General features: G+C 39.3%; 1 protein-coding gene across 2 annotated transcripts; it reads right to left on the reverse strand.

Moving 5' to 3' along the window:
- TMEM50A (transmembrane protein 50A) lies at nucleotides 1-25,806 on the reverse strand. Of its 2 annotated transcripts, XM_004266674.4 has the most exons (7): nucleotides 25,543-25,702; nucleotides 23,774-23,879; nucleotides 21,939-22,051; nucleotides 14,625-14,692; nucleotides 12,470-12,562; nucleotides 9,685-9,745; nucleotides 1-492 (listed from the first exon to the last, which is right to left on the reverse strand). In XM_004266674.4, the coding sequence occupies exons 2-7, from the start codon at nucleotides 23,864-23,866 to the stop codon at nucleotides 447-449; spliced, it is 474 nt and encodes a 157-aa protein (XP_004266722.1). In that variant the 5' UTR covers nucleotides 23,867-23,879; nucleotides 25,543-25,702; the 3' UTR covers nucleotides 1-446. The 2 variants fall into 2 exon arrangements, with proteins under 2 accessions (XP_004266722.1, XP_033278425.1); XM_033422534.2 differs by lacking the exon at nucleotides 23,774-23,879 and having other exon boundaries at nucleotides 25,543-25,806.
- Nucleotides 25,807-25,819: the final 13 nt, after the last annotated feature.

The following is a 25,819-nucleotide window of genomic DNA, read 5'->3' on the forward strand; positions in this document are numbered from 1 at the left end:
TAGTTTTTTAAAAACAACAATATGTTTATATTTCATTTAACATTTGACACAGAAGAGGCCACATTTAAATAAACACATTAAATCTTCAGAGAACTTTAACTGCAGTTTTGCACCTTGGATATGACAAATACTCATATAAGATGCTTCCATAATTTCTTTTGTGATTTATTTTTACAAATTATACCATGATAAAACATAATAAAAATTTCTCATATGAAATATTTTTAACATTTTACAAGTTAATCAAATGCATACCACAATAGATTTTGCTGTTGTTGTTGTTGTTTAAATAGGGAGTTCTCATGATTTTAGTATTATACAAATTTAAGTTGAGACTACACTCAGAAAGAAGTTTAGAAAATGGCATTACAAAAGACTGGGAGTGAGCAGTGAAAATAAAAACCAAACCCATGCAGGACTTCTCTGCAGTAATAAATCAGATGTTTTCACTGCCACAAGTCTTCAGTGCGGCCAAACTTAAAAATGAGTCCTCTGTGAATAAAATAAGAAACATCATATGACTAGCTGAGTTTGGTAAAAGAAAGACTGTGTGAGATTTAGAATCGTGGGAAACTAACAATAAAGAATAATTGATGAGTTGTATGGAAAAAACTCATGGGATGTATCAGAACAGAAACTGATCATTCTAAGGTAGTAAATTCTTTCACTGTGCTCAGCTGTGCTATTTACCACTAGCTTCCCTGCATCCTTAACTTCTAAGTTTGGAGACATATGTCCCTCCTAAAAAGTTAACCAATGTTTAGCATGTAACCATTATATGTCTGATTTTATCTAATTCATTCAACAAGCCTTTTTTTCTTTTAACATCTTTATTGGAGTATAATTGCTTTACAATGGTGTGTTAGTTTCTGCTTTATAAAAAAGTGAATCAGCTATACATATACATATATCCCCATATCTCCTCCCTCTTGCGTCTCCCTCCCACCCTCCCTATCCCACCCCTCTAGGTCATCACAAAGCACCGAGCTGATCTCCCTGTGCTATGTGGTTGCTTCCCACTAGCTATCTATTTCACATTTGGTAGTGTATATATGTCCATGCCACTCTCTCACTTTGTCCCAACTTACCCTTCCCCCTCTCCAGATCCTCAAGTCCATTCTCTACATTTGAGTCTTTATTCCTGTCCTGCCCCTAGGTTCTTCAGAATCATTTTTTTTTTTTTAGATTCCATGCATATATATGTGTTAGCATACGGTATTTGTCTTTCTCTTTCTGACTTACTTCACTCTGTATGACAGTCTCTAGGTCCATCCACCTCACTACAAATAACTCAATTTCATTTCATTTTATGGCTGAGTAATATTCCATTGTAATATGTGCCACATCTTCTTTATCCATTCATCTGTTGATGGACACTTAGGTTGCTTCCATGTCCTGGCTATTGCAAATAGTGCTGCAATGAACATTATTGTACATGTATCTTTTTGAATTATGGTTTCTCAGGGTATATGCCCAGTAGTGGGATTGCTGGGTCACATGGTAGTTCTATTTTTAGTTTTTTAAGGAACCTCCATACTGTTCTTCCATAGTGGCTGTATCAATTTACATTCCCACCAACAGTGCAAGAGGGTTCCCTTTTCTCCACACCCTCTCCAACATTGTTTGTAGATTTTGTGATGATGGCCATTCTGACTGGTGTGAGGTGATACCTCATTGTAGTTTTGATTTGCATTTCTCTAATAATTAGTCATGTTCAGCATCCTTTCATGTGTTTATTGACAATCTGTATATCTTCTATGGAGAAATATTTTTTTGAGGATTTTTGCATCTATGTTCATCAGTGATACTGGCCTGTAGTTTTCTTTCTTTGTGACATCTTTGTCTGGTTTTGGTATCAGGGTGATAGTGGCCTCATAAAATGAGTTTGGGAGTGTTCCTCCCTCTGCTATATTTTGGAAGAGTTTGAGAAGGATAGGTGTTAGCTCTTCTCTAAATGTTTGATAGAATTCGCCTGTGAAGCCATCTGGTCCTGGGCTTTTGTTTGTTGGAAGATTTTAAATCACAATTTCAATTTTAGTGTTTGTGATTGGTCTGTTTATATTTTCTATTTCTTCCTGGTTCAGTCTCGGCAGGTTGTGCTTTTCTAAGAATTTGTCCATTTCTTCCAGGTTGTCCATTTTATTGGCATAGAGTTGCTTGTAGTAATCGCTCATGATCCTGTGTATTTCTGCAGTGTCAGTTGTTACTTCTCCTTTTTCATTTCTAATTCTATTGATTTGTCTTCTCCCTTTTTTTCTTGATGAGTCTGGCTAATGGTTTATCAATTTTGTGTATCTTCTCAAAGAACCAGCTTTTAGTTTCATTGATCTTTGCTATTGTTTCCTTCGTTTCTTTTTCATTTATTTCTGATCTGATCTTTATGATTTCTTTCATTCTGCTAACTTTGGGGGGTTTTTGTTCTTCTTTCTCTAATTGCTTTAGGTGTAAGGTTAGGTTGTTTAATTGAGATGTTTCTTGTTTCTTGAGGTAGGATTGTGTTGCTACAAACGTCCCTCTTAGAACTGCTTTTGCTGCATCCCATAAGTTTTGGGCATGTTTTTCTGTTTGTTTTTTTGTGATACGTGGGCCTCTCACTGTTGTGTCCTCTCCTGCTGTGGAGCACAGGCTCCGGATGCGCAGGCTCAGCAGCCATGGCTCACCGGCCCAGCCGCTCCGCTGCATGTGGGATCTTCCCGGACCGGGGCACGAACCTGTGTCCCCTGCATCCACAGGCGGACTCTCAACCACTGCACCACCAGGGAAGCCCAGGTTGTCGTGTTTTCATTGTCATTTGTTTCTAGGTATTTATTTATTTTTTTTTGGCAGTATGTGGGCCTCTTACTGTTGTGGCCTCTCCCGTTGCGGAGCACAGGCTCCAGACGCGCAGGCTCAGTGGCCATGGCTCACGGGCCCAGCCGCTCCGCGGCATGTGGGATCTTCCCGGACCGGGGCACGAACCCGTGTCCCCTGCATTGGCAGGTGGACTCTCAACCACTGCGCCACCAGGGAAGCCCTCTAGGTATTTTTTGATTTCCTCTTTGATTTCTTCAGAGATCTCTTGGTTATTTAGTAGTGTATTGCTTACACTCCATGTGTTTGTATTTTTTATAGATTTTTTCCTGTAATTGATATCTAGTCTCATAGCGTTGTGGTCAGAAAAGATACTTGATACAATTTCAATTTGCTTAAATTTACCAAGGCTTGATTTGTGACCCAAGATATGGTCTATCCTGGAGAATGTTCCATGAGCACTTGAGAAAAGTGTATTCTGTTGTTCTTGGATGTAATGTCCTATAAATACCAATTAAGTCCATCTTGTTTAATGTATCATTTAAATCTTGTGTTTCCTTATTTATTTTCATTTTGGATGATCTGTCCATTGGTGAAAGTGGGGTGTTAAAGTCCCCTACATGATTGTGTTACTGTTGATTTCCCCTTTTATGGCTGTTAGCATTTGCCTTATGTATTAAGGTGCTCCTATGTTGGGTGCATAAATATTTACAATTGTTACATCTTCTTCTTGGATTGATCCCTTGGTCATTATGTAGTGTCCTTCTTTGTCTCTTGTAATTGTCTTTAAAGTCTATTTTGTCTAGTATGAGAATTGCTACTCCAGCTTTCTTTTGATTTCCATTTGCATGGAATATCTTTTTCCATCCCCTCACTTTCAATCTGTATGTGTCCCTAGGTCTGAAGTGGGTCTCTTGTAGACAGCATATATACGGGTCTTGTTTTTGTTATCCATTCAGTCAGTCTATGTCTTTTGGCTGGAGCTTTTAATCCATTTACATTTAAGGTAATTATCGATATGTATGTTCCTATTACCATTTTCTTAATTGATTTGGGTTTGTTATTGTAGGTCTTTTCCTTCTCTTGTGTTTCCTGCCTAGAGAAGATCCTTTAGCATTTGTTGTAAAGCTGGTTTGGTGGTGCTGAATTCTCTTAGCTTTTGCTTGTCTGTAAAGGTTTTAATTTCTCCATCAAATCTGAATGAGATCCTTGCTGGGTAGAGTAATCTTTTTTTTTTTTTTTTTTTTTTGGGGGTAGAGTAATCTTGGTTGTAGTTTTTTTCCTTTCATCACTTTAAATATGTCCTGCCACTCCCTTCTGGCTTGTGGAGTTTCTGCTGAAAGATCAGCTGTTAACATTATGGGGATTCCCTTGTATGTTATTTGTTGTTTTTCCCTTGCTGCTTTTAGTATTTTTTCTTTGTATTTAATTTTTGATATTTGATTACTATGTGTCAGCGTGTTTCTCCTTGGATTTATCCTGTATGGGACTCTCTTTACTTCCTGGACTTAACTATTTCCTTTCCCATACTAGGGGAGTTTTCAACTATAATCTCTTCAAATATTTTCTCAGTCCCTTTCTTTTTCTCTTCTTCTTCTGGGACCTCCGGAATTTGAATGTTGGTGTGTTTAATGTTGTCCCAGAGGTCTCTGAGACTGTCTTCAATTCTTTCCATTCTTTTTTCTTTATTCTGCTCTGTGGTAGTTATTTCCACTATTTTATCTTCCAGGTCACTTAACCATTCTTCTGCCTCAGTTATTCTATTGATTCCTTCTAGAGAATTTTTAATTTCATTTCTTGTGTTGTTCATCACAGTTTGCTCTTTAGTTCTTCTAGGTCCTTGTTAAACATTTCTTGTATTTCCAAGATTTTGGATCATCTTTACTATCATTGCTCTGAATACTTTTTCAGGTAGACTGCCTATTTCCTCTTCATTTGTTTGGTCTGGTGGGTTTTTACCTTGCTCCTTCATTTGCTGTGTGTTTCTCTGTCTTCTCATTTTGTTTAACTTACTGTGTTTGGGGTCTCCTTTTTGCACGCTGCAGGTTTATAGTTCCTGTTGTTTTTGGTCTCTGCCCCCAGTGGCTAAGGTTGGTTCAGTGGTTGTGTAGGCTTCCTGGTGGAGGGGACTGGTGCCTGTGTTCTGGTGGATGAGGCTGGATCTTGTCTTTCTGGTGGGCAGCGCCACTGTCTGTGACCTTATTATGATTTTAGGCAGCTTCTCTACTAATGGGTGGGTTTGTGTTCCTGTCTTGCTAGTTGTTTGCCATGGAATGTCCAGCACTGTAGCTTGCTGGTCCTTGAGTGGAGCTGGGTCTTAGCGTCGAGATGGAGATCTCTGGGAAAGCTCTCGCCGTTTGATATTATGTGGAGCTGGGAGGTCTCTGGTAGACCAATGTCCTGAACTCGGCTCAGAGGCAAAGGCCTGACACCCGGCCAGAGCACCAAGACCCTGTCAGCCACACGGCTGCTGCCATTTTCCCCCGGCCAACAAGCCTTTTTTAAGTCGAGGTGCTAGGTGCTAGAAGCTAGGGCTATAAAAGTAAAGATACAGTCCTTGCTTTCAAGTTGCTCATGTTCTTGATGACACAATGTGGTAGTATAGGGGGTGGGGGTGGGGAGACACATATATAGCACATGTTAAGGGAGCAGAGAACATATGGGAATTTATTTTGCCTGAATATGTTAGAAAAGGATTTACAGAGGAAGTAATATTAGATGAGTTTTGAAGGATAAGCAGGAGTTTGAATGGGAGGTTGGGAGGAACAGGAGCTAGTGGGATGATGAAGGAAGATATTTCAGGGAGAGGAAAAGGAAAAGTAGATCAAAAGGCAAAGAGGAATACAAGACCATGGGGCCTCAGGACAAGCCCAGGAGATGGATGTGTCAGGAAATGCCCTCACAGAGCTTACACTCTAGGTTTTAGTTTGGGAAGTATCTATAGTTGTCTTCAAGGCTTCAGTTTAAGAGGGCAGAGTGGAATTATATGCATATGTATACACACACACATATATATCTCTCAATATAAATATCTGTGGTGTAGTAAAGCAGCGGAGAGTCCAATATGGCGAGTATAGTTGAAGAATCAAGGAGGATGAGGAACGGCAGTGGCCGGATTTGGCACGCCAACTGACCAGGGTGGCAAATTGCCCACAGGGGCCTTCGGTGCCTGAGATGAGTCAAGGGGGCAGGCACCAGCCTGTGATCTACTAAGGGGGCAGCTGGTACTCGGGCCCAGGCAATGCATGAGATGGGATTATGCAGAGATGCATCCCCCATTAAAAGAAACAACTTTAGCTCCAGCAGATTGTTGCTGAGCAGGGCCCAGGGTTGTCAGATCCTCTAGTTTTTCAAGAAAGGCCCCAAATTCCAATTTTTGATGAAATCTCTTGATATTTAAATGTCAGCTCAATAAAACAAAAAATACTGTATAGGTTAAGTAAAACAGAATTGTGGGCAGAATTTGTTGGATGGTCATTAGTGGTGACCTCTTCTGTAGACAGCTCCGAGTTTTGAAAAATTTTAAAACAGGACATGACAGGCTTAGAGCTTTGTTTTAGAAGGAAACCTGACATAGGAAAACTGGATCCAAGAGAGGTATCAGTCAAGGATGTGAAGTGCTCAGGAAGGGATAAGGACGACCAAACATAACAATGGAAATAGACAAAAAGAGAACAGGTTTAAGACAATTCAGAAGCAGACTCATCATCAGGGCTTGGATGTGGGCAGTAAGTGCAAGGGAGAAATGAAGAGAGGAGTGGACGCTTCAATGACATCTGCTGGTTTTCATATCTGTTTTCCAATCTCCAGTGTATACTCAAGGTTAAACCCTCAATCAAAATGGTTGATTTAAAACAGGCTTCATAGGGAATTCCCTGGCGCTCCAGTGGTTAGGACTCTGCGCTACCACTGCAGGGGGCCCAGGTTCGATCCCTGGTGGGGGAACTAAGATCCCGCAAGCCTAGCAGCACGGCCAAAAAATTAAAAAAACAGGTTTCATAGGCCTTTACAAAGGTAAACACCTGAGTGTTTTTTGATGAAAACAAAAATGCAACCAGGAAAAAAAAAGTGCAACCAGAAAGTCATCTATACCTCTCTTGGAAGTATATGAATTTCTCTTTATAAAGGATTTCATAAACCTCCAAAAAGTGATTTGATCTCTGCTCTTCCAAGTAATATCAAACCTATTGCTGCAAAAAAAGAAAAACCAAAGTTGGGTATTAGGGACCCTACTCTCCAGAGAGCTTAAAAGAGATGTGGTAACTTCAGCACACTAGTCACCAGATGTAAACTATAATCTCAATAGTTTCTTGGGCAAGAGCCAGTCCCTCCTACATTGTCAGATGGTCACCTTTGGTACTGACATCTGTTTCTGAAACAGTAATTTCTAAGTGTTGCTGAGAATTGTTCTGTTATAAATCAAAATGGTAGGCAATCTGCTACAACTATTCTAACAATGGTGTCTATTAGTTGAATTTAATTTCGATTTGCTTACAGTATTTTCACAAAACCAAATTAGTTTTTAGACTTAATAGATAGAATAGTAGTAAATGAGAAATTAACCAAACTCGTTGCATAGAAAAGTAATTTATTATAACTAATTTGAGACAATGACAAGTCATTGATCGGTTTCCAAGGTTTTGTGAAATGTGCTAACTACTATATGAACTTAACATGTTTCTTCCCTCATTGGAAAAGATAAAAGTTTCCCACAAATCTTCTCTCAATTCTCTGGTTCCTCCCTGCTGTGACAGAGTAACTTCTCTGCCAAAACCAGCATCTCAAGGTGGAACTTACTTTATCCTCTACCTCTGCCAGAGAAAATAATGATTAAAATAAAGAAGGCTGCTGTTTGCCCTTCCTTGGCTGGTTCTCGTAAATCCCCTCCCTACCACTCCGTCCTGAAGCTTTTCTAACCCCTGCCTCTGACCCTGTTACACTGCCTTCCTTTGGCTGAAGTTGTGGGGCACTGAATTCCCCCGAGCACCTCTAACCCTGTGGAGATACTGGAGTAGTGAGCTCAGGGTGCCTGGTCCTTCTTTAAAGATGCCCAAGCCTTAGCATTGCAGCTTGAAAGGAAAAGAAATCATAAATATCAACACTGTCCCTCTCATAAACACATGCTATATTACCCTATAAAATAACAAACTTACCCATATTTACCAAATTTGCATAACCTGCGGAGTGAGGTTTGTTCACTTTGTATTTTTCAAGTACAGTGTTATACTAAGCAACTGGTTGAAGATTCAGCAAAAGGATAAAATGTCAATTAAATTCATTCCAAATTTCAAATTTCACCCTCATAGTAGCTGGAGACTGAACTTTGAAGTCAGATAGCCTGAATTTCAGCCACATGATCTCAAACATGAGCTCTGTGCCTGTTTCTCACATATAAAATGGTGATAATAATGGAGCCACTTTCCGAGTTGTGTTGGGGATTAACTGAGAGCACACATGTAACACTAAGATGATGCCTTGCCCATAAAAAGTGCTCAATAAACTTTGGTCATTATTATTTTCTGCACAAAAATCAATGGCCCTTTTTTTTTTTTTTTTTTTTTTTTGCGGTACGCGGGCCTCTCACTGTTGTGGCCTCTCCCGTTGCGACAGGCTCCGGACGCGCAGGCTCAGTAGCCATGGCTCACGGGCCCAGCTGCTCCGCGGCATGTGGGATCTTCCTGGACCAGGACACAAACCCGCGTCCCCTGCATCGGCAGGCAGACTCCCAACCACTGCGCCACCAGGGAAGCCCTGGCCTAACATTTTTAAAAAACCCTTTGGGTTTTTTCCACTAGTCTCAAGATGCAAGGTATGACCCGAAGAGGCTGTGGATCTTGCCACATTTAAGTTCACATTTTTCTTATTTCTAAACTGATTTTATAAAATGGCAAAAATGCTTTGTGGTAGAATGGAAAAAGTGTGAATACCAACTGCTGACTATTATTAAAGGGCAACTGTTAGCATTTCATGAGTGGTTCAAGTAGATATGGGGCATCTATTTCCTTTTAGGAGGTGGGTGGGAAGGGACAGGGAAGGAAAAGTCCTAGAATAGACTGTCCTAGAATATACAGCATATAAAGAAGATACAGAATATAAAGGTTTTTTTAAAAACCTTTTTTGGATTAAGGACATCTTTGAAAATCTGATGAAAGCCACAGACTCTCTTCCCAGAAACAAGCAGAAACACCAATGTCTTGCATACAGAAACACCTGGTGGTTTCCAATCTTTAGCAGCCTACCCATGGAAAGGAAGTTAAGAACTCCTGATACACAGGATAAAGAGAAGTTTTTGTTGTTGTTGTTGTTTTGGGGGGAGGGGTTGAGTGGGAGGCCAGGGATAGGGGAAAGAGCAGGCCCTAAGTGTCCAGGAAAGAATGAACATTAGAAAAGACTAGTGATGAAAGTATTAAGGTCTTAGCAATCTTTTAATTTGTCATTGCATCAGAAGGATAAAAAAAGGTCAGGGCTTTTCCTCTACCCCTCAAATGTCACAAATTCTTGTGACACCAAGGATAGTAAGAACCATAAAATGCATTCAGAAACAAAATTTTAAGAAGAAATGATTTTAAGCAGGCTTTCATTAAAAGCAACTGTTAGAGATACAGATTTTAAATGAACAGTGCCAGTGTTATGTAACTAAATCTACACAAATCACAGTTCTTCGTTAAAGGGGAGGTGGTGGCAATTTAAAAAATCGATGTATGTTCCCAAGGTGGGCAGCAAGCCAACCCACGTAGTACAAATATCTTTCTCAGTCTCGTTCTTCGTATTTTATGACACTAACATGGGGAAGGGGCATTAGACGGTGAAATTAAGCAACTAAATATAGTAAATGACATAAAATAAACCATAATTTAAAAAAAAGATAGGATGAAGAATGCAAAACAAACTTACCCAAAAAAGATGAAGGCATTTTGGAAAAATACAGCAATTCCAGGGTATACTATGGCTTTTTCTGTAAAAGTAATTGTAACATTTAGAGGTTTATGATCTCAACACATTGTTTCTGATAAACTGGTGAATATGTTTTCCTGCCTAACATAATTGATTTTTCTGGTAACTATGGTTGGTGTGGGCATTAAATGACATAATACATACGACAGAGTGTAGCGCTGGTAGCCTCCTTCATTTATTTAACAAATACTGAGTACATATTACGTGCCAGCACTGTTCAACGTGCTGAGGATACTGCAGTACATAAAACAGGCAAAGTGTCTGCCTTCACGGAGCTAGAGAATACCAAGAATAAATAAGGAGAAAAAGCAGGAAAGGTATAGGAAATGTAGTGAATGATGATATTTTATACAGGTGGCCAGAAAAACCACATGAGAAGGTGACACTGGCATAAGGACACGAAGAAGGAAGTGGGGGCAGGAGCCATGCAGAAGCAGCAGAACAACAAGTGCAAAAGCCCTGGGGTGGGAGTGGTCTGGTACATTAGAGGAATGGTCACGTGGGCCAAAGAGAGAAAAGCAGGAGACAGATCAGAGAAGTACGAGGGGCAGGCTGGGAGGTGCAGATCCTCTAGAGCCTTGCAGTAATGGTGAGGACTTTGATTCTCACTCTGGGTGAGAGGAAAAGCCATTGGAGGGTTTTGAGCAGAAAAGTGACCTGAGCTGACACATTTCAATAGGATCCTGCTGGTTGCTGTGCTGACAGTAGACTAAAGGGAGGAAGGGGAGAAACAGAAACCAGTGAGGCGGCTATTTTAAGAAATCAGGCCACAGACTATAATGGATTGAACCAGGGTGGGAGCCATGGAGAAGGTAAAAAGTGGTCAGATGCAAGACCACTTTTTTAAATAGCAGAATCAACAGGATTTGCTGATGGACTGGGGTGTGTGGGATGTGAGAGAAAGAGGTGTCATCCTTGACAGGCCTTAACCACCCAGGTTTTGGGCTTAAACACCTGGATGGAGAAAGCTGCCCCTAACTAAGATGGGCAAGACTGCCAGAGGACAATTCTGTCCCCATTTTATCCTCGACTGAGTTGAAATTCTCATAAATTTCTACTATTGGAACTGTTAATCATCACTGCCTAATTGACAAACTGAGGCATGATGAATAGATGAATAGCAACTTTTTGTCATAATAGTTTTAAATTAATCTGATTACCATAGCCACTGGTTTGTACAGGCCTTCTCTACTAGAAGGCCACATTAAATATTCCACATTAAACAACTATTGACACTAGAATGACTCATAAAGATCCTATATAAAGGCAACTTTATAAAATTCCAGATCTGCTGCTAATAATTCTCAAAGCATAACCTGGCTTCAGAAGCCTTTAGGAAAATAACTTAAAAGTCTATGAGATGAACACATTCCTACAAAAAGGGGCTCTGTATTAATAGTTGTATCTAGGAAAGAAGAATTATCAGTAATTTTAGTTTCCTCTTTGAGTTTTTTTTTTTTTTTTGGCGGTATGCGGGCCTCTCAACGCTGCGGCCTCTCCCGCTGCGGAGCACAGGCCCCGGACGCGCAGGCTCAGCGGCTACGGCCCACGGGCCCAGCCGCTCTGCGGCATGTGGGATCTTCCCGGACCAGGGCACGAACCTGCGTCCCCTGCATCGGCAGGCGGACTCTCAACCACTGCGCCACCAGGGAAGCCCTGAGCTCTTTTATATTCTCAATTTTCTACAATGAGAAAGAATTATGCACTGCACATGATAAAAAAGTAACATTTTTGTTTCTAAAATATGATGGTGATAGATTTTATAGCAGCAAGAAAACTATTTATGATATCATGTTAAATGCAAAAGGCTAGGTTCAACATCATATTTATGCTATGATTATAACTACTTAAAAAACGCAAGATACCAAAGGAAATATACCAAAATATTTAAGAGTAGAAAGATTATTATAGTTTTTTTCTTTCTTTTCTACATTTTTAGTAACATGGTTTTATAATAAATTATATAAATAAAAGAAAAATATATAAATATTTAAAATTGCCTATCATTCCTATCTGTAAGATTAAAACAATTTTAATAAAAAATCAGGAAACCAATGATTTCAATCCAAGAATTACATTTTATTCAAAGAAATAAAATGTTAAAATATGTGCTGGCTTAAATCTCTGCTGGTCTAGTTTGGCAAATCATTAATATTATATTTTTACTATAAGCATCGTCAATTTTACTCAGAACATTAAATGGATTTCATGTTTTTCTGGGGTCCCTCAAGGCAAAATTTCAGCCAGGGACCCAAAAGCAGGTCTTTTCCTAGCTTGCCTTAAACTGGCCTTATATAGCAGATACGCCTTAAATGTTAATTTGCTTTTCTGTCTAAAAGAAGATGCTATCATATTATCAGGGAGCTTTAGCTCAATAAATTTCAATTCTAGGATGTAAGAGCTTTGCCTGGATATTATTCAGCAAGTCAAAACTTGCCAAGTAGCTGGACAACATATGTGCTCTGCTTTTGAGGTTTTTGGAAGCCAAAGAGAAACAAGGTATAGAGCTGTGTCCCATTCCTTCCAGGCTCTAGATTAGAAAATACAGAAGAAAGGCACACTAAAAACATAGCAAACAAACAAAACAAATACAGATAGGGGGAGGAGAGTTCCCAGGCACAAATGCCTTGTTAGTATGAAGAAAGCTTTATTCTAAAACAAACCAACTTTAACACAAAATTTCAGTATTCCATTGAAGTAAAATAAAAACTGCGTTTTCTCTTACCTTTAGCAACATACCCTCCAAAAAGAATCCACATAGATGCGATCAGAGAGCCAAAGGCCAACATGAAACCAATGAACAGCCAAATGCGAGCACCTTAAGGAAAATAATATTTTACCAGAATTGTTTCTCAAATGGCAGCAGTCAGTTCAATTAACTTTTCAAAGAGAAGACAAAAACGCAAAGAGGAAAAAAATGTGTAGTTGCCATTAAAGTCTAAAGCAAGAACAGTGAAAAATGTGCTGAGTATCATCAGTGTGGACGTTGGCTCTTTTCCTGTTGGTTGGTTGGTCTGTATATTCTAAGTGCCTATGCTTACTTTCCCCAACTATGACACTGAGAAAAACTTTACTCTCCCTTCCTATATAAATCTCATGAAATATGTTTCACCATATTTAGAAGCTCATTCTCCAAGTATTTTTAGCAATTGTGCTCCAAAGTTTAAAGCCCTCCAAGAGAACTTTCAAACAATAACATAGGCATACTTAACAAAAAATTCATATTCAGTGATATGTGAACCTAAACACTACCGTATTTCCCTTTCAGGCAAGTCAGGCAGCAAAGCAAATTCAAATTTAGTGTGGCTGGCACTTAGGACTAAGCTGCATTAAAATTATGTTAACAGAGAAAGACAACCAACTTATAAATCACATTATACAATATTTCTGAAGACTTGATATGAAATAAATGGAGTCATTAGATGGCCTAAAATGAATACTGAGATGAGTTTGTTTAATTAGCACAAATACATTTTAATAAAAACACTGCCCTGCTCAATAAAGCACAGCAAATAGAATGTTATAAATTTCTGATTTCATACCCAAAACATAAAATAGTTCTGAAATAAGCTGTTACTCATAGATGAGATACTAAAACAAATACAACTAGCTCGGGACCCCCAAAGCTGTGCTAGCTAACAAATTTTATTTATGGATATGATTGCCATACTCTATCTGGTCTTAGCTCAAGCTATTATTGGCTTATTATTACCAACACTAACTGCTAACGCTCATCTCTTTGTTTAGAGTTTAGAAGGTTGTGATATGCCGGTATTTCTGTATCTTTTCTACTTAAGTTGATCTACAAAGAGAGTGAACCAAAGGAGAGTCTGAAAGCATAGACCAGAGCTGACTACTGCAGTTCCTCCTGTTTCATTAGGGAAAGAAAAAAAAAGTCACCTGAAATTTGCCTATATCCAGGTTTATTTTTGTATGGAGATAATATTTCACCATTTAAACTGCTCAATAAATATCCGTCCTCTCAAATCTCTGACTAAATTGCACCCTATAGGAAGCTGTGCTACACGTATCCTGTATTCTGCCTACCTTGGGTACATGGCCATGGGGTTAAGGGGATATGAATTCCTTAGTTGAGCAGGGCAGGCCTGGGTGAATCTAAGCACTAAAATTCTATTATTCTATTCAGTCTTGCAAGATTAAAAGAGTTGCACAACAAAAATGAATGCACCTACTACTGAACTGTACACTTAAAAATAGTTAAGATGGTAAATTTTATGTTGTGTATTTTAAAACACACGAAAAAACTATGACTCTAAGCTATTTCAAAATGCTAATTCAATCAAGTAAGGTTGGCAAAAAAGGGAAGAAAATAATTTATATGGTATAGCTTCTTAAAAAAATAATAACAATTAATTAATTAATTTGGCTGCGCTGGGTCTTAGTTGCGGCACGCGGAATCTGCATTGCTGTGTGTGGGATCTTTGTTGCAACATGCAGGATCTTTAGTTGCGGCATGTGGGCTCTAGTTCCCTGACCAGGGATCCAACCCAGGCCCCCTGCATTGGGAGCGCCAAGTCTTAACCACTGGACCATCAGGGAAGTCCCGGTACAGCCTCAAGTAGCAGAAATTCTATTTTGCACATGTATTCTTTATTATATACTGTTCTTTACTGTACTCTGTATACATTTACATCCACATATTATTGCACAGGGTTATATATTCAAAACTGTGCATATATTTAAAAATACTATTCGGCAATCTTTGATCAAATGCGACTTTTACCTTAGGCCTTGGAACCTATGACCTCTCCTTGGAACCTATAACCTATCTCTGATCTGAAGGAGGCAGACAAGTGGACCTTCCATGCATAATTCTCATTTTAAGGGTGTATAGTAAGATGTTGTTTGCACCTATTTACCTGTTTGACCCAGGCAACCTTCACTGTAACTATCACCTCGCACTTGTCCATTCGATACTGCATTAATCCTGTGTGAATACAATAAAACCAAGAGATCAGGGTCTCTGACTCTTAACAGGAAATTATCCATGACATCAAATTACCAGGTACAATAAACTAGAGTTCTGCAAATTTAAGGTAAGTCTTCATAAGTCTTGAGTAATGGGTTTATACACCTTAGGCAAATCCCCTCAACCAGATATCCTGTAAAGCAGTGGCCATAGTCCCCAGACCAGCAGAATCAGCATCACCGGGGAATTCTTTAGAAAGAAAATTCCCCGGCTCCACCCCAAATTTACTGAAGCAGAAACTCTGGGTATGGGCCCCAGCAATCTGAATTTTAACAAATCCTTCAGGTGATTCTGATGCTTGTTAAAATTTGAGAGTGAAATTCTCAAAATTATATCTTGCTACGATTGGAAGGATCTTTAGCTTGGTCCTATCTAGTTTTCCATTTGTACACATCAGACATACTCAACATGAAGAGGTCCAAGTGGTAAAATCTTGTTTTCTCAATCCCTGTTACACGTTCCAGACATAAGAAGTCTTTTGCTGACTTTCACAGAATACTAAATTGAGATAGCCTTGCTTTCTTTAGAAGTATCCTCTGAAAATTTTAAAATATCATGGGAAACTGTTCACAAGACATCAAGTTAAGAAGTTAGAAGACTATATGTGTGTGTGTGTGTGTATCTCCATTTAACTGTGTGTGTGTGAGTGTGTATCTCCATTTAACTGTGTGTGTGTGAGTGTGTATCTCCATTTAACTGTGTGTGTGTGTATCTCCATTTAACTGTGTGTGTGTGAGTGTGTATCTCCATTTAACTGTGTGTGTGTGAGTGTGTATCTCCATTTAACTGTGTGTGTGTGTGTGTGTATCTCCATTTAACTGTGTGTGTGTGTGTATCTCCATTTAACTGTGTGTGTGTGTATCTCCATTTAACTGTGTGTGTGTGTATCTCCATTTAACTGTGTGTGTGTGAGTGTGTATCTCCATTTAACTGTGTGTGTGTGTGTGTGTATCTCCATTTAACTGTGTGTGTGAGTGTGTATCTCCATTTAACTGTGTGTGTGTGAGTGTGTATCTCCATTTAACTGTGTGTGTGTGTGTGTGTATCTCCATTTAACTGTGTGTGTGTGTGTATCTCCATTTAACTGTGTGTGTGTGTATCTCCATTTAACTGTGTGTGTGTGTGTATCTCCATTTAACTGTGTGTGTGTGAGTGTGTATCTCCATTTAACTGTGTGTGTGTGTGTGTATCTCCATTTAACTGTGTGTGTGAGTGTGTATCTCCATTTAACTGTGTGTGTGAGTGTGTATCTCCATTTAACTGTGTGTGTGTATCTCCATTTAACTGTGTGTGTGAGTGTGTATCTCCATTTAACTGTGTGTGTGAGTGTGTATCTCCATTTAACTGTGTGTGTGTGAGTGTATCTCCATTTAACTGTGTGTGTGTGTGTGTATCTCCATTTAACTGTGTGTGTGTATCTCCATTTAACTGTGTGTGTGTGAGTGTGTATCTCCATTTAACTGTGTGTGTGTGTGTGTGTATCTCCATTTAACTGTGTGTGTGTGTGTATCTCCATTTAACTGTGTGTGTGTGAGTGTGTATCTCCATTTAACTGTGTGTGTGTGAGTGTGTATCTCCATTTAACTGTGTGTGTGAGTGTGTATCTCCATTTAACTGTGTGTGTGTGAGTGTGTATCTCCATTTAACTGTGTGTGTGTGTATCTCCATTTAACTGTGTGTGTGTGAGTGTGTATCTCCATTTAACTGTGTGTGTGAGTGTGTATCTCCATTTAACTGTGTGTGTGTGTATCTCCATTTAACTGTGTGTGTGAGTGTATCTCCATTTAACTGTGTGTGTGTGTGTGTGTATCTCCATTTAACTGTGTGTGTGTATCTCCATTTAACTGTGTGTGTGAGTGTGTATCTCCATTTAACTGTGTGTGTGTGAGTGTATCTCCATTTAACTGTGTGTGTGAGTGTATCTCCATTTAACTGTGTGTGTGTGTGTGTATCTCCATTTAACTGTGTGTGTGTGTATCTCCATTTAACTGTGTGTGTGTGAGTGTGTATCTCCATTTAACTGTGTGTGTGTGAGTGTATCTCCATTTAACTGTGTGTGTGAGTGTGTATCTCCATTTAACTGTGTGTGTGTGAGTGTATCTCCATTTAACTGTGTGTGTGTGAGTGTATCTCCATTTAACTGTGTGTGTGAGTGTGTATCTCCATTTAACTGTGTGTGTGTGAGTGTATCTCCATTTAACTGTGTGTGTGAGTGTATCTCCATTTAACTGTGTGTGTGAGTGTATCTCCATTTAACTGTGTGTGTGTGTGTGTATCTCCATTTAACTGTGTGTGTGAGTGTGTATCTCCATTTAACTGTGTGTGTGTGAGTGTGTATCTCCATTTAACTGTGTGTGTGTGTGTATCTCCATTTAACTGTGTGTGTGTGTGTATCTCCATTTAACTGTGTGTGTGAGTGTGTATCTCCATTTAACTGTGTGTGTGTGTATCTCCATTTAACTGTGTGTGTGAGTGTGTATCTCCATTTAACTGTGTGTGTGTGAGTGTGTATCTCCATTTAACTGTGTGTGTGTGAGTGTGTATCTCCATTTAACTGTGTGTGTGTGAGTGTGTATCTCCATTTAACTGTGTGTGTGTGTGAGTGTGTATCTCCATTTAACTGTGTGTGTGTGAGTGTGTATCTCCATTTAACTGTGTGTGTGTGAGTGTGTATCTCCATTTAACTGTGTGTGTGTGTGAGTGTGTATCTCCATTTAACTGTGTGTGTGTGAGTGTGTATCTCCATTTAACTGTGTGTGTGTGAGTGTGTATCTCCATTTAACTGTGTGTGTGTGAGTGTGTATCTCCATTTAACTGTGTGTGTGTGAGTGTGTATCTCCATTTAACTGTGTGTGTGAGTGTGTATCTCCATTTAACTGTGTGTGTGTATCTCCATTTAACTGTGTGTGTGTGTGTGTATCTCCATTTAACTGTGTGTGTGTGTATCTCCATTTAACTGTGTGTGTGTGAGTGTGTATCTCCATTTAACTGTGTGTGTGTGAGTGTATCTCCATTTAACTGTGTGTGTGAGTGTGTATCTCCATTTAACTGTGTGTGTGTGAGTGTATCTCCATTTAACTGTGTGTGTGTGAGTGTATCTCCATTTAACTGTGTGTGTGAGTGTGTATCTCCATTTAACTGTGTGTGTGTGTATCTCCATTTAACTGTGTGTGTGAGTGTATCTCCATTTAACTGTGTGTGTGTGTGTGTGTATCTCCATTTAACTGTGTGTGTGTATCTCCATTTAACTGTGTGTGTGAGTGTGTATCTCCATTTAACTGTGTGTGTGTGAGTGTATCTCCATTTAACTGTGTGTGTGAGTGTATCTCCATTTAACTGTGTGTGTGAGTGTGTATCTCCATTTAACTGTGTGTGTGTGAGTGTATCTCCATTTAACTGTGTGTGTGAGTGTATCTCCATTTAACTGTGTGTGTGTGAGTGTATCTCCATTTAACTGTGTGTGTGAGTGTGTATCTCCTTTTAACTGTGTGTGTGAGTGTGTATCTCCATTTAACTGTGTGTGTGTGTGTGTATCTCCATTTAACTGTGTGTGTGAGTGTATCTCCATTTAACTGTGTGTGTGTGTGTGTGTATCTCCATTTAACTGTGTGTGTGTATCTCCATTTAACTGTGTGTGTGAGTATCTCCATTTAACTGTGTGTGTGTGAGTGTATCTCCATTTAACTGTGTGTGTGAGTGTATCTCCATTTAACTGTGTGTGTGTGAGTGTATCTCCATTTAACTGTGTGTGTGTGTGTGTATCTCCATTTAACTGTGTGTGTGTGTGTGTGTGTATCTCCATTTAACTGTGTGTGTGTGTGTGTATCTCCATTTAACTGTGTGTGTGTGTGTGTGTATCTCCATTTAACTGTGTGTGTGTGTATCTCCATTTAACTGTGTGTGTGAGTGTGTATCTCCATTTAACTGTGTGTGTGTGAGTGTGTATCTCCATTTAACTGTGTGTGTGAGTGTGTATCTCCATTTAACTGTGTGTGTGTGAGTGTGTATCTCCATTTAACTGTGTGTGTGTGTGTATCTCCATTTAACTGTGTGTGTGTGAGTGTGTATCTCCATTTAACTGTGTGTGTGTGTGTGTATCTCCATTTAACTGTGTGTGTGTGTGTGTGTATCTCCATTTAACTGTGTGTGTGTGAGTGTGTATCTCCATTTAACTGTGTGTGTGTGAGTGTGTATCTCCATTTAACTGTGTGTGTGTGAGTGTGTATCTCCATTTAACTGTGTGTGTGAGTGTGTATCTCCATTTAACTGTGTGTGTGTGTATCTCCATTTAACTGTGTGTGTGTGTGTGTATCTCCATTTAACTGTGTGTGTGTGTATCTCCATTTAACTGTGTGTGTGTGAGTGTGTATCTCCATTTAACTGTGTGTGTGTGAGTGTATCTCCATTTAACTGTGTGTGTGAGTGTGTATCTCCATTTAACTGTGTGTGTGTATCTCCATTTAACTGTGTGTGTGAGTGTGTATCTCCATTTAACTGTGTGTGTGAGTGTATCTCCATTTAACTGTGTGTGTGAGTGTATCTCCATTTAACTGTGAGTGTGTATCTCCATTTAACTGTGTGTGTGAGTGTGTATCTCCATTTAACTGTGTGTGTGAGTGTGTATCTCCATTTAACTGTGTGTGTGAGTGTGTATCTCCATTTAACTGTGTGTGTGAGTGTATCTCCATTTAACTGTGTGTGTGTGAGTGTGTATCTCCATTTAACTGTGTGTGTGTGTGAGTGTATCTCCATTTAACTGTGTGTGTGTGTGTATCTCCATTTAACTGTGTGTGTGTGAGTATCTCCATTTAACTGTGTGTGTGTGAGTGTGTATCTCCATTTAACTGTGTGTGTGTGAGTGTGTATCTCCATTTAACTGTGTGTGTGTGAGTGTATCTCCATTTAACTGTGTGTGTGTGTGTGTATCTCCATTTAACTGTGTGTGTGTGTGAGTGTGTATCTCCATTTAACTGTGTGTGTGTGAGTGTGTATCTCCATTTAACTGTGTGTGTGTGTGTATCTCCATTTAACTGTGTGTGTGTGTGTGTGTATCTCCATTTAACTGTGTGAGTGTATCTCCATTTAACTGTGTGTGTGTGTGTATCTCCATTTAACTGTGTGCGTGTATCTCCATTTAACTGTGAGTGTGTATCTCCATTTAACTGTGTGAGTGTGTATCTCCATTTAACTGTGTGTGTGTGAGTGTATCTCCATTTAACTGTGTGTGTGTGTGTGTATCTCCATTTAACTGTGTGTGTGTGTGTGTATCTCCATTTAACTGTGTGTGTGAGTGTGTATCTCCATTTAACTGTGTGTGTGTGTATCTCCATTTAACTGTGTGTGTGTGAGTGTGTATCTCCATTTAACTGTGTGTGTGTGAGTGTATCTCCATTTAACTGTGTGTGTGTGTGTGTATCTCCATTTAACTGTGTGTGTGTATCTCCATTTAACTGTGAGTGTGTATCTCCATTTAACTGTGAGTGTGAGTGTCTCCTGCTAGAAAGGCACAGGGGCTGTGTCTATCTTATTTCTCACTTTTAGTCTCAGTGCCTAGCACAGGGATTGGCACATAGTAGGTGCTGAATACATGAACCCTAATTTTTTCACAACAACATAAAGTCTTAATTTATTCATTCAAATCTAAGTTTTAAAAAGAATGATCAAAATACTCTTAATTATTTTCAGTGATCTCTTGTAAGTTATTTGGTACATAAAACAAATACATTCTAAAACAAGTTTCATATTTTTAATCAATGCAGATGTTCTTGGGCTAGTGGCTATTGGCTCTGCTTTTTCCTTGCTGAGCCACCTGAATACACTTCACAGCTCTCTGTGGGACAGCCATGACCCTGCCTCGTCAGTCTTCACCACTAGGCACATCCTCGAATGAACAACCTCTTTTTGTTCTCTGGTATTACCGGTTTTATACATATCTCAAACTTATAGAAAAGTCCCAAGTATAGTTCAAATAAATCTGTTTTCCTGAAACATTTGAAACTTGCCAACACGATGACCCATAACCCCAGAAATTTGTATGTATTTCCTATAAATGAGACAGTTCTACCGAACAATACAACCTTCAAGATCGGGAAATTAACAATGATCCATTCCCATTAGTTAACCATCACACCTCATCCAAGTTCCCCGGTTGTCCCAATAATGCTCTAAATAGTAAAAGGATCCGGTCCAGAACCATGAGGGACATTTTGTTCTCCTGTCTCTTTAGTCTCCTCAGTCTGGACAGTTCCGCAGTCTTCTCTTTTATGACCTTGACCCTTTACTCCAGCCATGCTGGTCCCCTTGCCATACAGCCTTTGTGCTTGCTCTTCCGTCTGTCTGGAATGATCCTCTCCTACGTATCTCCATGACCGGGTCCTTCACTTCTTCAAATCTGTACTTAAAAATCACCTTCCAATAAGGCCTTCCTTGACTCTATTTAAAATTTCTGCACCCTCTGCTGACATCTCATATCCCCACCTCTGCTTTTTCTCTCTAGCACTTATCATTATCTTACATGCTATATATTTAATTTATTTCTCTTTAGTTACAATCTGCCTCACTCATTAAGGTATAAATTCCATAAAGGCATGGATTTTCCTGTTTTACATACTGTATTTACTGTACCTAGAGCAGAGCCTGGGAATATAAAAGCTTAATAAATATTTGTTGGATGAATGAATAAACAAACTCTTAGACAAAGTATATGGTTTCTGACGTGAAAGTAAAGTTATAAACACTGACAGCCTAGAAATAAAAGGATAGCTGACAGAAGCTGGGAGACAGAAGTGGGAGAGGAGAGGTGGAAGGAAGAAAAGAAGCCTCCTGCTTTTCTTCAACAGTCCTTCTCTATGATTTGACTTTTTTTGTTGTCGTTGTTGCGGTACGTGGGCCTCTCACTGTTGTGGCCTCTCCCGTTGCGGAGCACAGGCTCCGGACACGCAGGCTCAGCGGCCATGGCTCACGGGCCCAGCCACTCCGCAGCATGTGGGATCTTCCTGGACCGGGGCACGAACCCGTGTCCCCTGCATCGGCAGGCGGACTCTCAACCACTGCGCCACCAGGGAAGCCCTATGATTTGACTTTTAAACCATGTCCCATATGTTAATTTGGTTAACACTTAAAAAATTTAACTCTACTCAACTGTATGTAAAACATTTTTCTTTTGTGACAATCTGTAAGTCATGTCACTAACAATGACACTTACATTAGGAAGGCTATGGTTGCTATAACACCACAGGCATGGTAGGAGTGGTTGAACTCGTCCATACTGGGATAAATGACAGCTGCATCTATGATAATCCACCAGCCTGTAAAAAACTAAAACAAACAAACCACAAAAACGAGAAATTACAGTTATTTCATATCTTACTGGATAAAAAGAATGCAAGGAATCTTGCTTTCCAGCAAAGAAAGCAAGAAATCAAGCAAAGAATCTAAGTGAACAGATCCTTTCTAATAAAGTCCAAAATTTTCTTAAATGTTCCAGCAGTTTCTTGCATATAATTAGTACATGGCTTAATAGCTGATGAAAGATTAGATACCCTAAAGTCCCACAGCAATTATTATTTATTAACACTTCTTTTCTAAGTCTACTTTAGTCATTATTTTATGTTGTCATATTAAAGTCTGTAATCTAATTTTGTGAACTAGAAGTTACAATATTTCACGGCAGGAGAAAGGAAAAAAGTGATTCAGCCTCCAGCTGACAGGAGGAGTGGCCTGTTGCCGATATATTATAAGCCTCCAGGAAGATATTATTGAAAATGAAAAAAAAAGTATTCAAAATAATATAGGGAATAATTATCGTTGATAGAATTTTAGCTAGCCTCTTGGTGTTGTGAAATAAACAATGGCTATGCAGTACTGCTTTCCCTTTTGATGAACTATAGTGCAGTCTACAGATGGTTTCAGAGATTATGCTAAATTCAATTTAAATACCAAATTATAATTTATTTTAATTGCATTTGGTTCTGGACACTATCAAGGGCAAACATATAATGAAAAAACATTAAAACTGCACAAATATTTTTTAATCACCTGAGCAGAAACTTACAATAAGATGATATTAAGCAAATACTGACAAGTAGCTTAGAAGGTTTGGAAAGTAACCCCCTTCTCTATCCCCACTTGCAATCCTGACCTAGTTCGCTCTCAGAATTGCCATCTTCAGGGAATCATTTTAAAATAACTATTTTAGGCTAATCAAATTATTTTTATCAGGTTACAGACAGATCCATACTCCATTAATGACTTTTTTACTAGCTAGTGCAAGTACTCTTTCACTGGTTTTTTTCACCCTTAGCTCAATGTATTCAAGATATTTTCTTCATAGATTAAAATTCAAAGCTTTTTTTTTTAAGAGAAGAATTTCTACAGTAGTTTTATATTTTGACATTAGTTTGGAAAAATAAAGGATAATTATTTTTCATAGATTATAACTGTCAGAGACTAGGCAAAGAGGACATATTTAGAGTTTTGTTTGTTTAAAATTCACTGTTTAGAGCATATGACAACATTAGAGGACAAAACAAATATCAGATACCTTGAAGGATCTGTAATGTAAATAAGAATTTTATACTATAAATTACTTCTAAGCAATATATTTTTATGAGTTCTTTCTTTCTATTTTCTAATGAGATTGAGAAGAAAGTTAATGCTGGATCATGGAGAAATGCAATCATATCTCTTGAATGGTTTTGACCTGTTTCTTAAACACTTCTTAGTAACTTAATGTACTCATTAAGAGGAAGCATAATCCATGCTATGAGTAAGTGTATAAAATATACTGTCTTACTATACAATTTTTTCATGCAGTTAAAGTAAAATAATCTAATCAAATTTCAAGCCATAATGTCAACTCTTTAGATGGAATAACTAAACCCTCTCATAAATAAAACAAAATATCAACATTTATTTTTAAAAATTCAGTAGCAAAGATAAAATAAATAGCACTTACTTAAAGACATCACACAGAGCTTTAAATACATAAAAAACAAACACACCAAAATAATGAAGGCCCAAATTATCAAGGACACTTACTAGGATACCAGCAGCAATGGAAGCAATAGTATTGCGCTTTTCCCCCCAATCAATGCATTCTGAGCATCTCAAGCCTTCTAGAAATCCAGACATTTTTTTCAGGTCACTTGAAAAAACAAACAAACAAACAAAACCAACTAAAGTACTTCTATTGACTTGCTTCTAAGCTGACTTATGTTTCTAGAAAATAATTAACAGTTTAGGAATAATTTAATAAAAGCGAAGTTACAAATACTTTATCTGGCTACATATACTTCAGAATATTTGATTTAGGTTTTGATGAATTTCCACATAACTTTGGAAAACAAAATGTGGACTCATTTAAGTTTCTTTTTTTTAATTTAAAAGATGGTTTTGGTATATTTTAAGCAATGTAAACAAAAGCGGGCATCCCAATATTGAAAAAATTTTATACTGATTATTAATTCCAAACTAAGTTATTATGTGACTTAGATATTTACAGTCCAGCAGCACTAGCATAGCAGAGACAAGTGATAAAACTTTGGTTCTGAGTTAAAGCATGGACTCAGATGAAAAATATTTCTCTTAACAATTTACACATTTTGTCATAGAACATGTTTCTTCACACTCAGATTAAGAAATTAAACACTGCACCCGCCTCACGTCCCTTCACTTCATTGTTTTTTCCTTCTCCATGTCTGTCTGTTGGCGTCATTTCTATGTAAAGAACACCCATTTCATTTTAGTAAGCTCTATCTCTGACACTAACATGTTTTCCAGCCAAAAGAAAGCACAAAATTGAAGTCAATATTAATTCAGACCATAAAAAAAGAAAGAAAAAAAAAAGAAAGGAAGGAAGAAATTAAAGAAGGAAGGTAAGAAAGGAAAGAAAGAAAGAAAACGCACTGCTATATTACCATGGATAAGTTACCATAGACGACACTTACATAAAACATTCCTTAGAGCTGGGCCATACAAACCTGGTCTGATACACATCCATAGGATCTCTATTTCAGAATATGAAAAAGCCTGCATTAAGTGTAAATTGTTAATAATCAAGCAAACATCCAAACTCCTACAGTGAATCTTAACCTGTCCATGAAGCTACTCTGTAGCCAGCAACCATGGTTGTTCAAAAACATATCCTAGAAAAAAGCAATGAATCCAGTTGGAAACTCCCTTATAAAAATTAAATTTAAAACCGTGATTATACCCAGTGCTAATATGCCTTTAGGACAAGTCCAATTATGAAAATTCACTCGTTTTATTCTTCCCTGGGAGGAACGGCAAGCCAGTATGTTGTTTTCGGTTCACCCCAATGACGCCGCCCCGAACCTGTTTTTCTTTGGTTTATTACCCGCACAACTCGTGCCCAAACTCCGCCCTCCAGATTCTGGGAATCTGAGGTGGAGAGTGGCCTGCGACTGGGAAGATGTGGAAACTAGTTCTAGCTCTTGTGGCTCGTCCATCTCCCTCGCCCAGGGAACCAGCCGGCTTACACTCCTTCCGGGGTGTCAGTTTCTGCAGCTCTAAAGTAGGGGGGCATGCTGAGTTTCAGGGATCCTGTGACGTGTCGGGGAGGGCGCTGGCCGGACTGCGGAGACGGTCATCCTCTCCCGCCGCCGGCCGGACACGAGTCAGCAGGAAGTGGCCAGGAAGTGGCCAGCAAGACACAGCCTGAGCCTGCAGCTTCCCAGAGGGTGGACCCAACGACTCAGGCAGCATCAGCCGGGCAGACACTCCTAGGTCCCGGCCTCATCCGGCCTGCGGCAGTTCCTCCCCTTCCCCCACTCCTGCCTGGCACTTACGTCCAGCCCCGCGCGTGCAGTCGGTCCAGAGCCCGGTGTCGCGCCGCGCCGGGCCGCCTCACTTTCCCAGTTCCAGCCAAGAAAACAAAACTGCCACAGGCCGCCGGATACCCGGATTGAGCAGCACCGCCCCAGGAGCTCGGTGGCGCATGCGGAGAAGGGGCGGAGGGAGCGGTGCGGGGAGAGAGTAGGACTCGCTGAGGGAGGGCCAGAGAGAGCCACGCCCACCGCGCCGACGTCTCTGCGCATGCTCCGGGCGCCAGCTGTGGGGACTTTC

The sequence above is a fragment of the Orcinus orca genome, chromosome 1 (assembly GCF_937001465.1).
Source record: "Orcinus orca chromosome 1, mOrcOrc1.1, whole genome shotgun sequence".
In the NCBI taxonomy this organism is placed as follows: domain Eukaryota; kingdom Metazoa; phylum Chordata; class Mammalia; order Artiodactyla; family Delphinidae; genus Orcinus; species Orcinus orca.

Bases quoted from the DNA above. Each gene is read 5' to 3' on its own strand.
- TMEM50A (XM_033422534.2), bottom strand. From the start codon at position 25,791: ATGCGCAGAGACGTCGGCGCGGTGGGCGTGGCTCTCTCTGGCCCTCCC. The intron at 22,052-25,542 runs GTAAGTGCCAGG...TGTTTGTTTTAG, and splicing joins CTGCACGCGCGGGGCTGGAC to TTTTTTACAGGCTGGTGGAT. The intron at 493-9,684 runs GTAAGTTTGTTT...TTTTATTCACAG, and splicing joins AATGCCTTCATCTTTTTTGG to AGGACTCATTTTTAAGTTTG.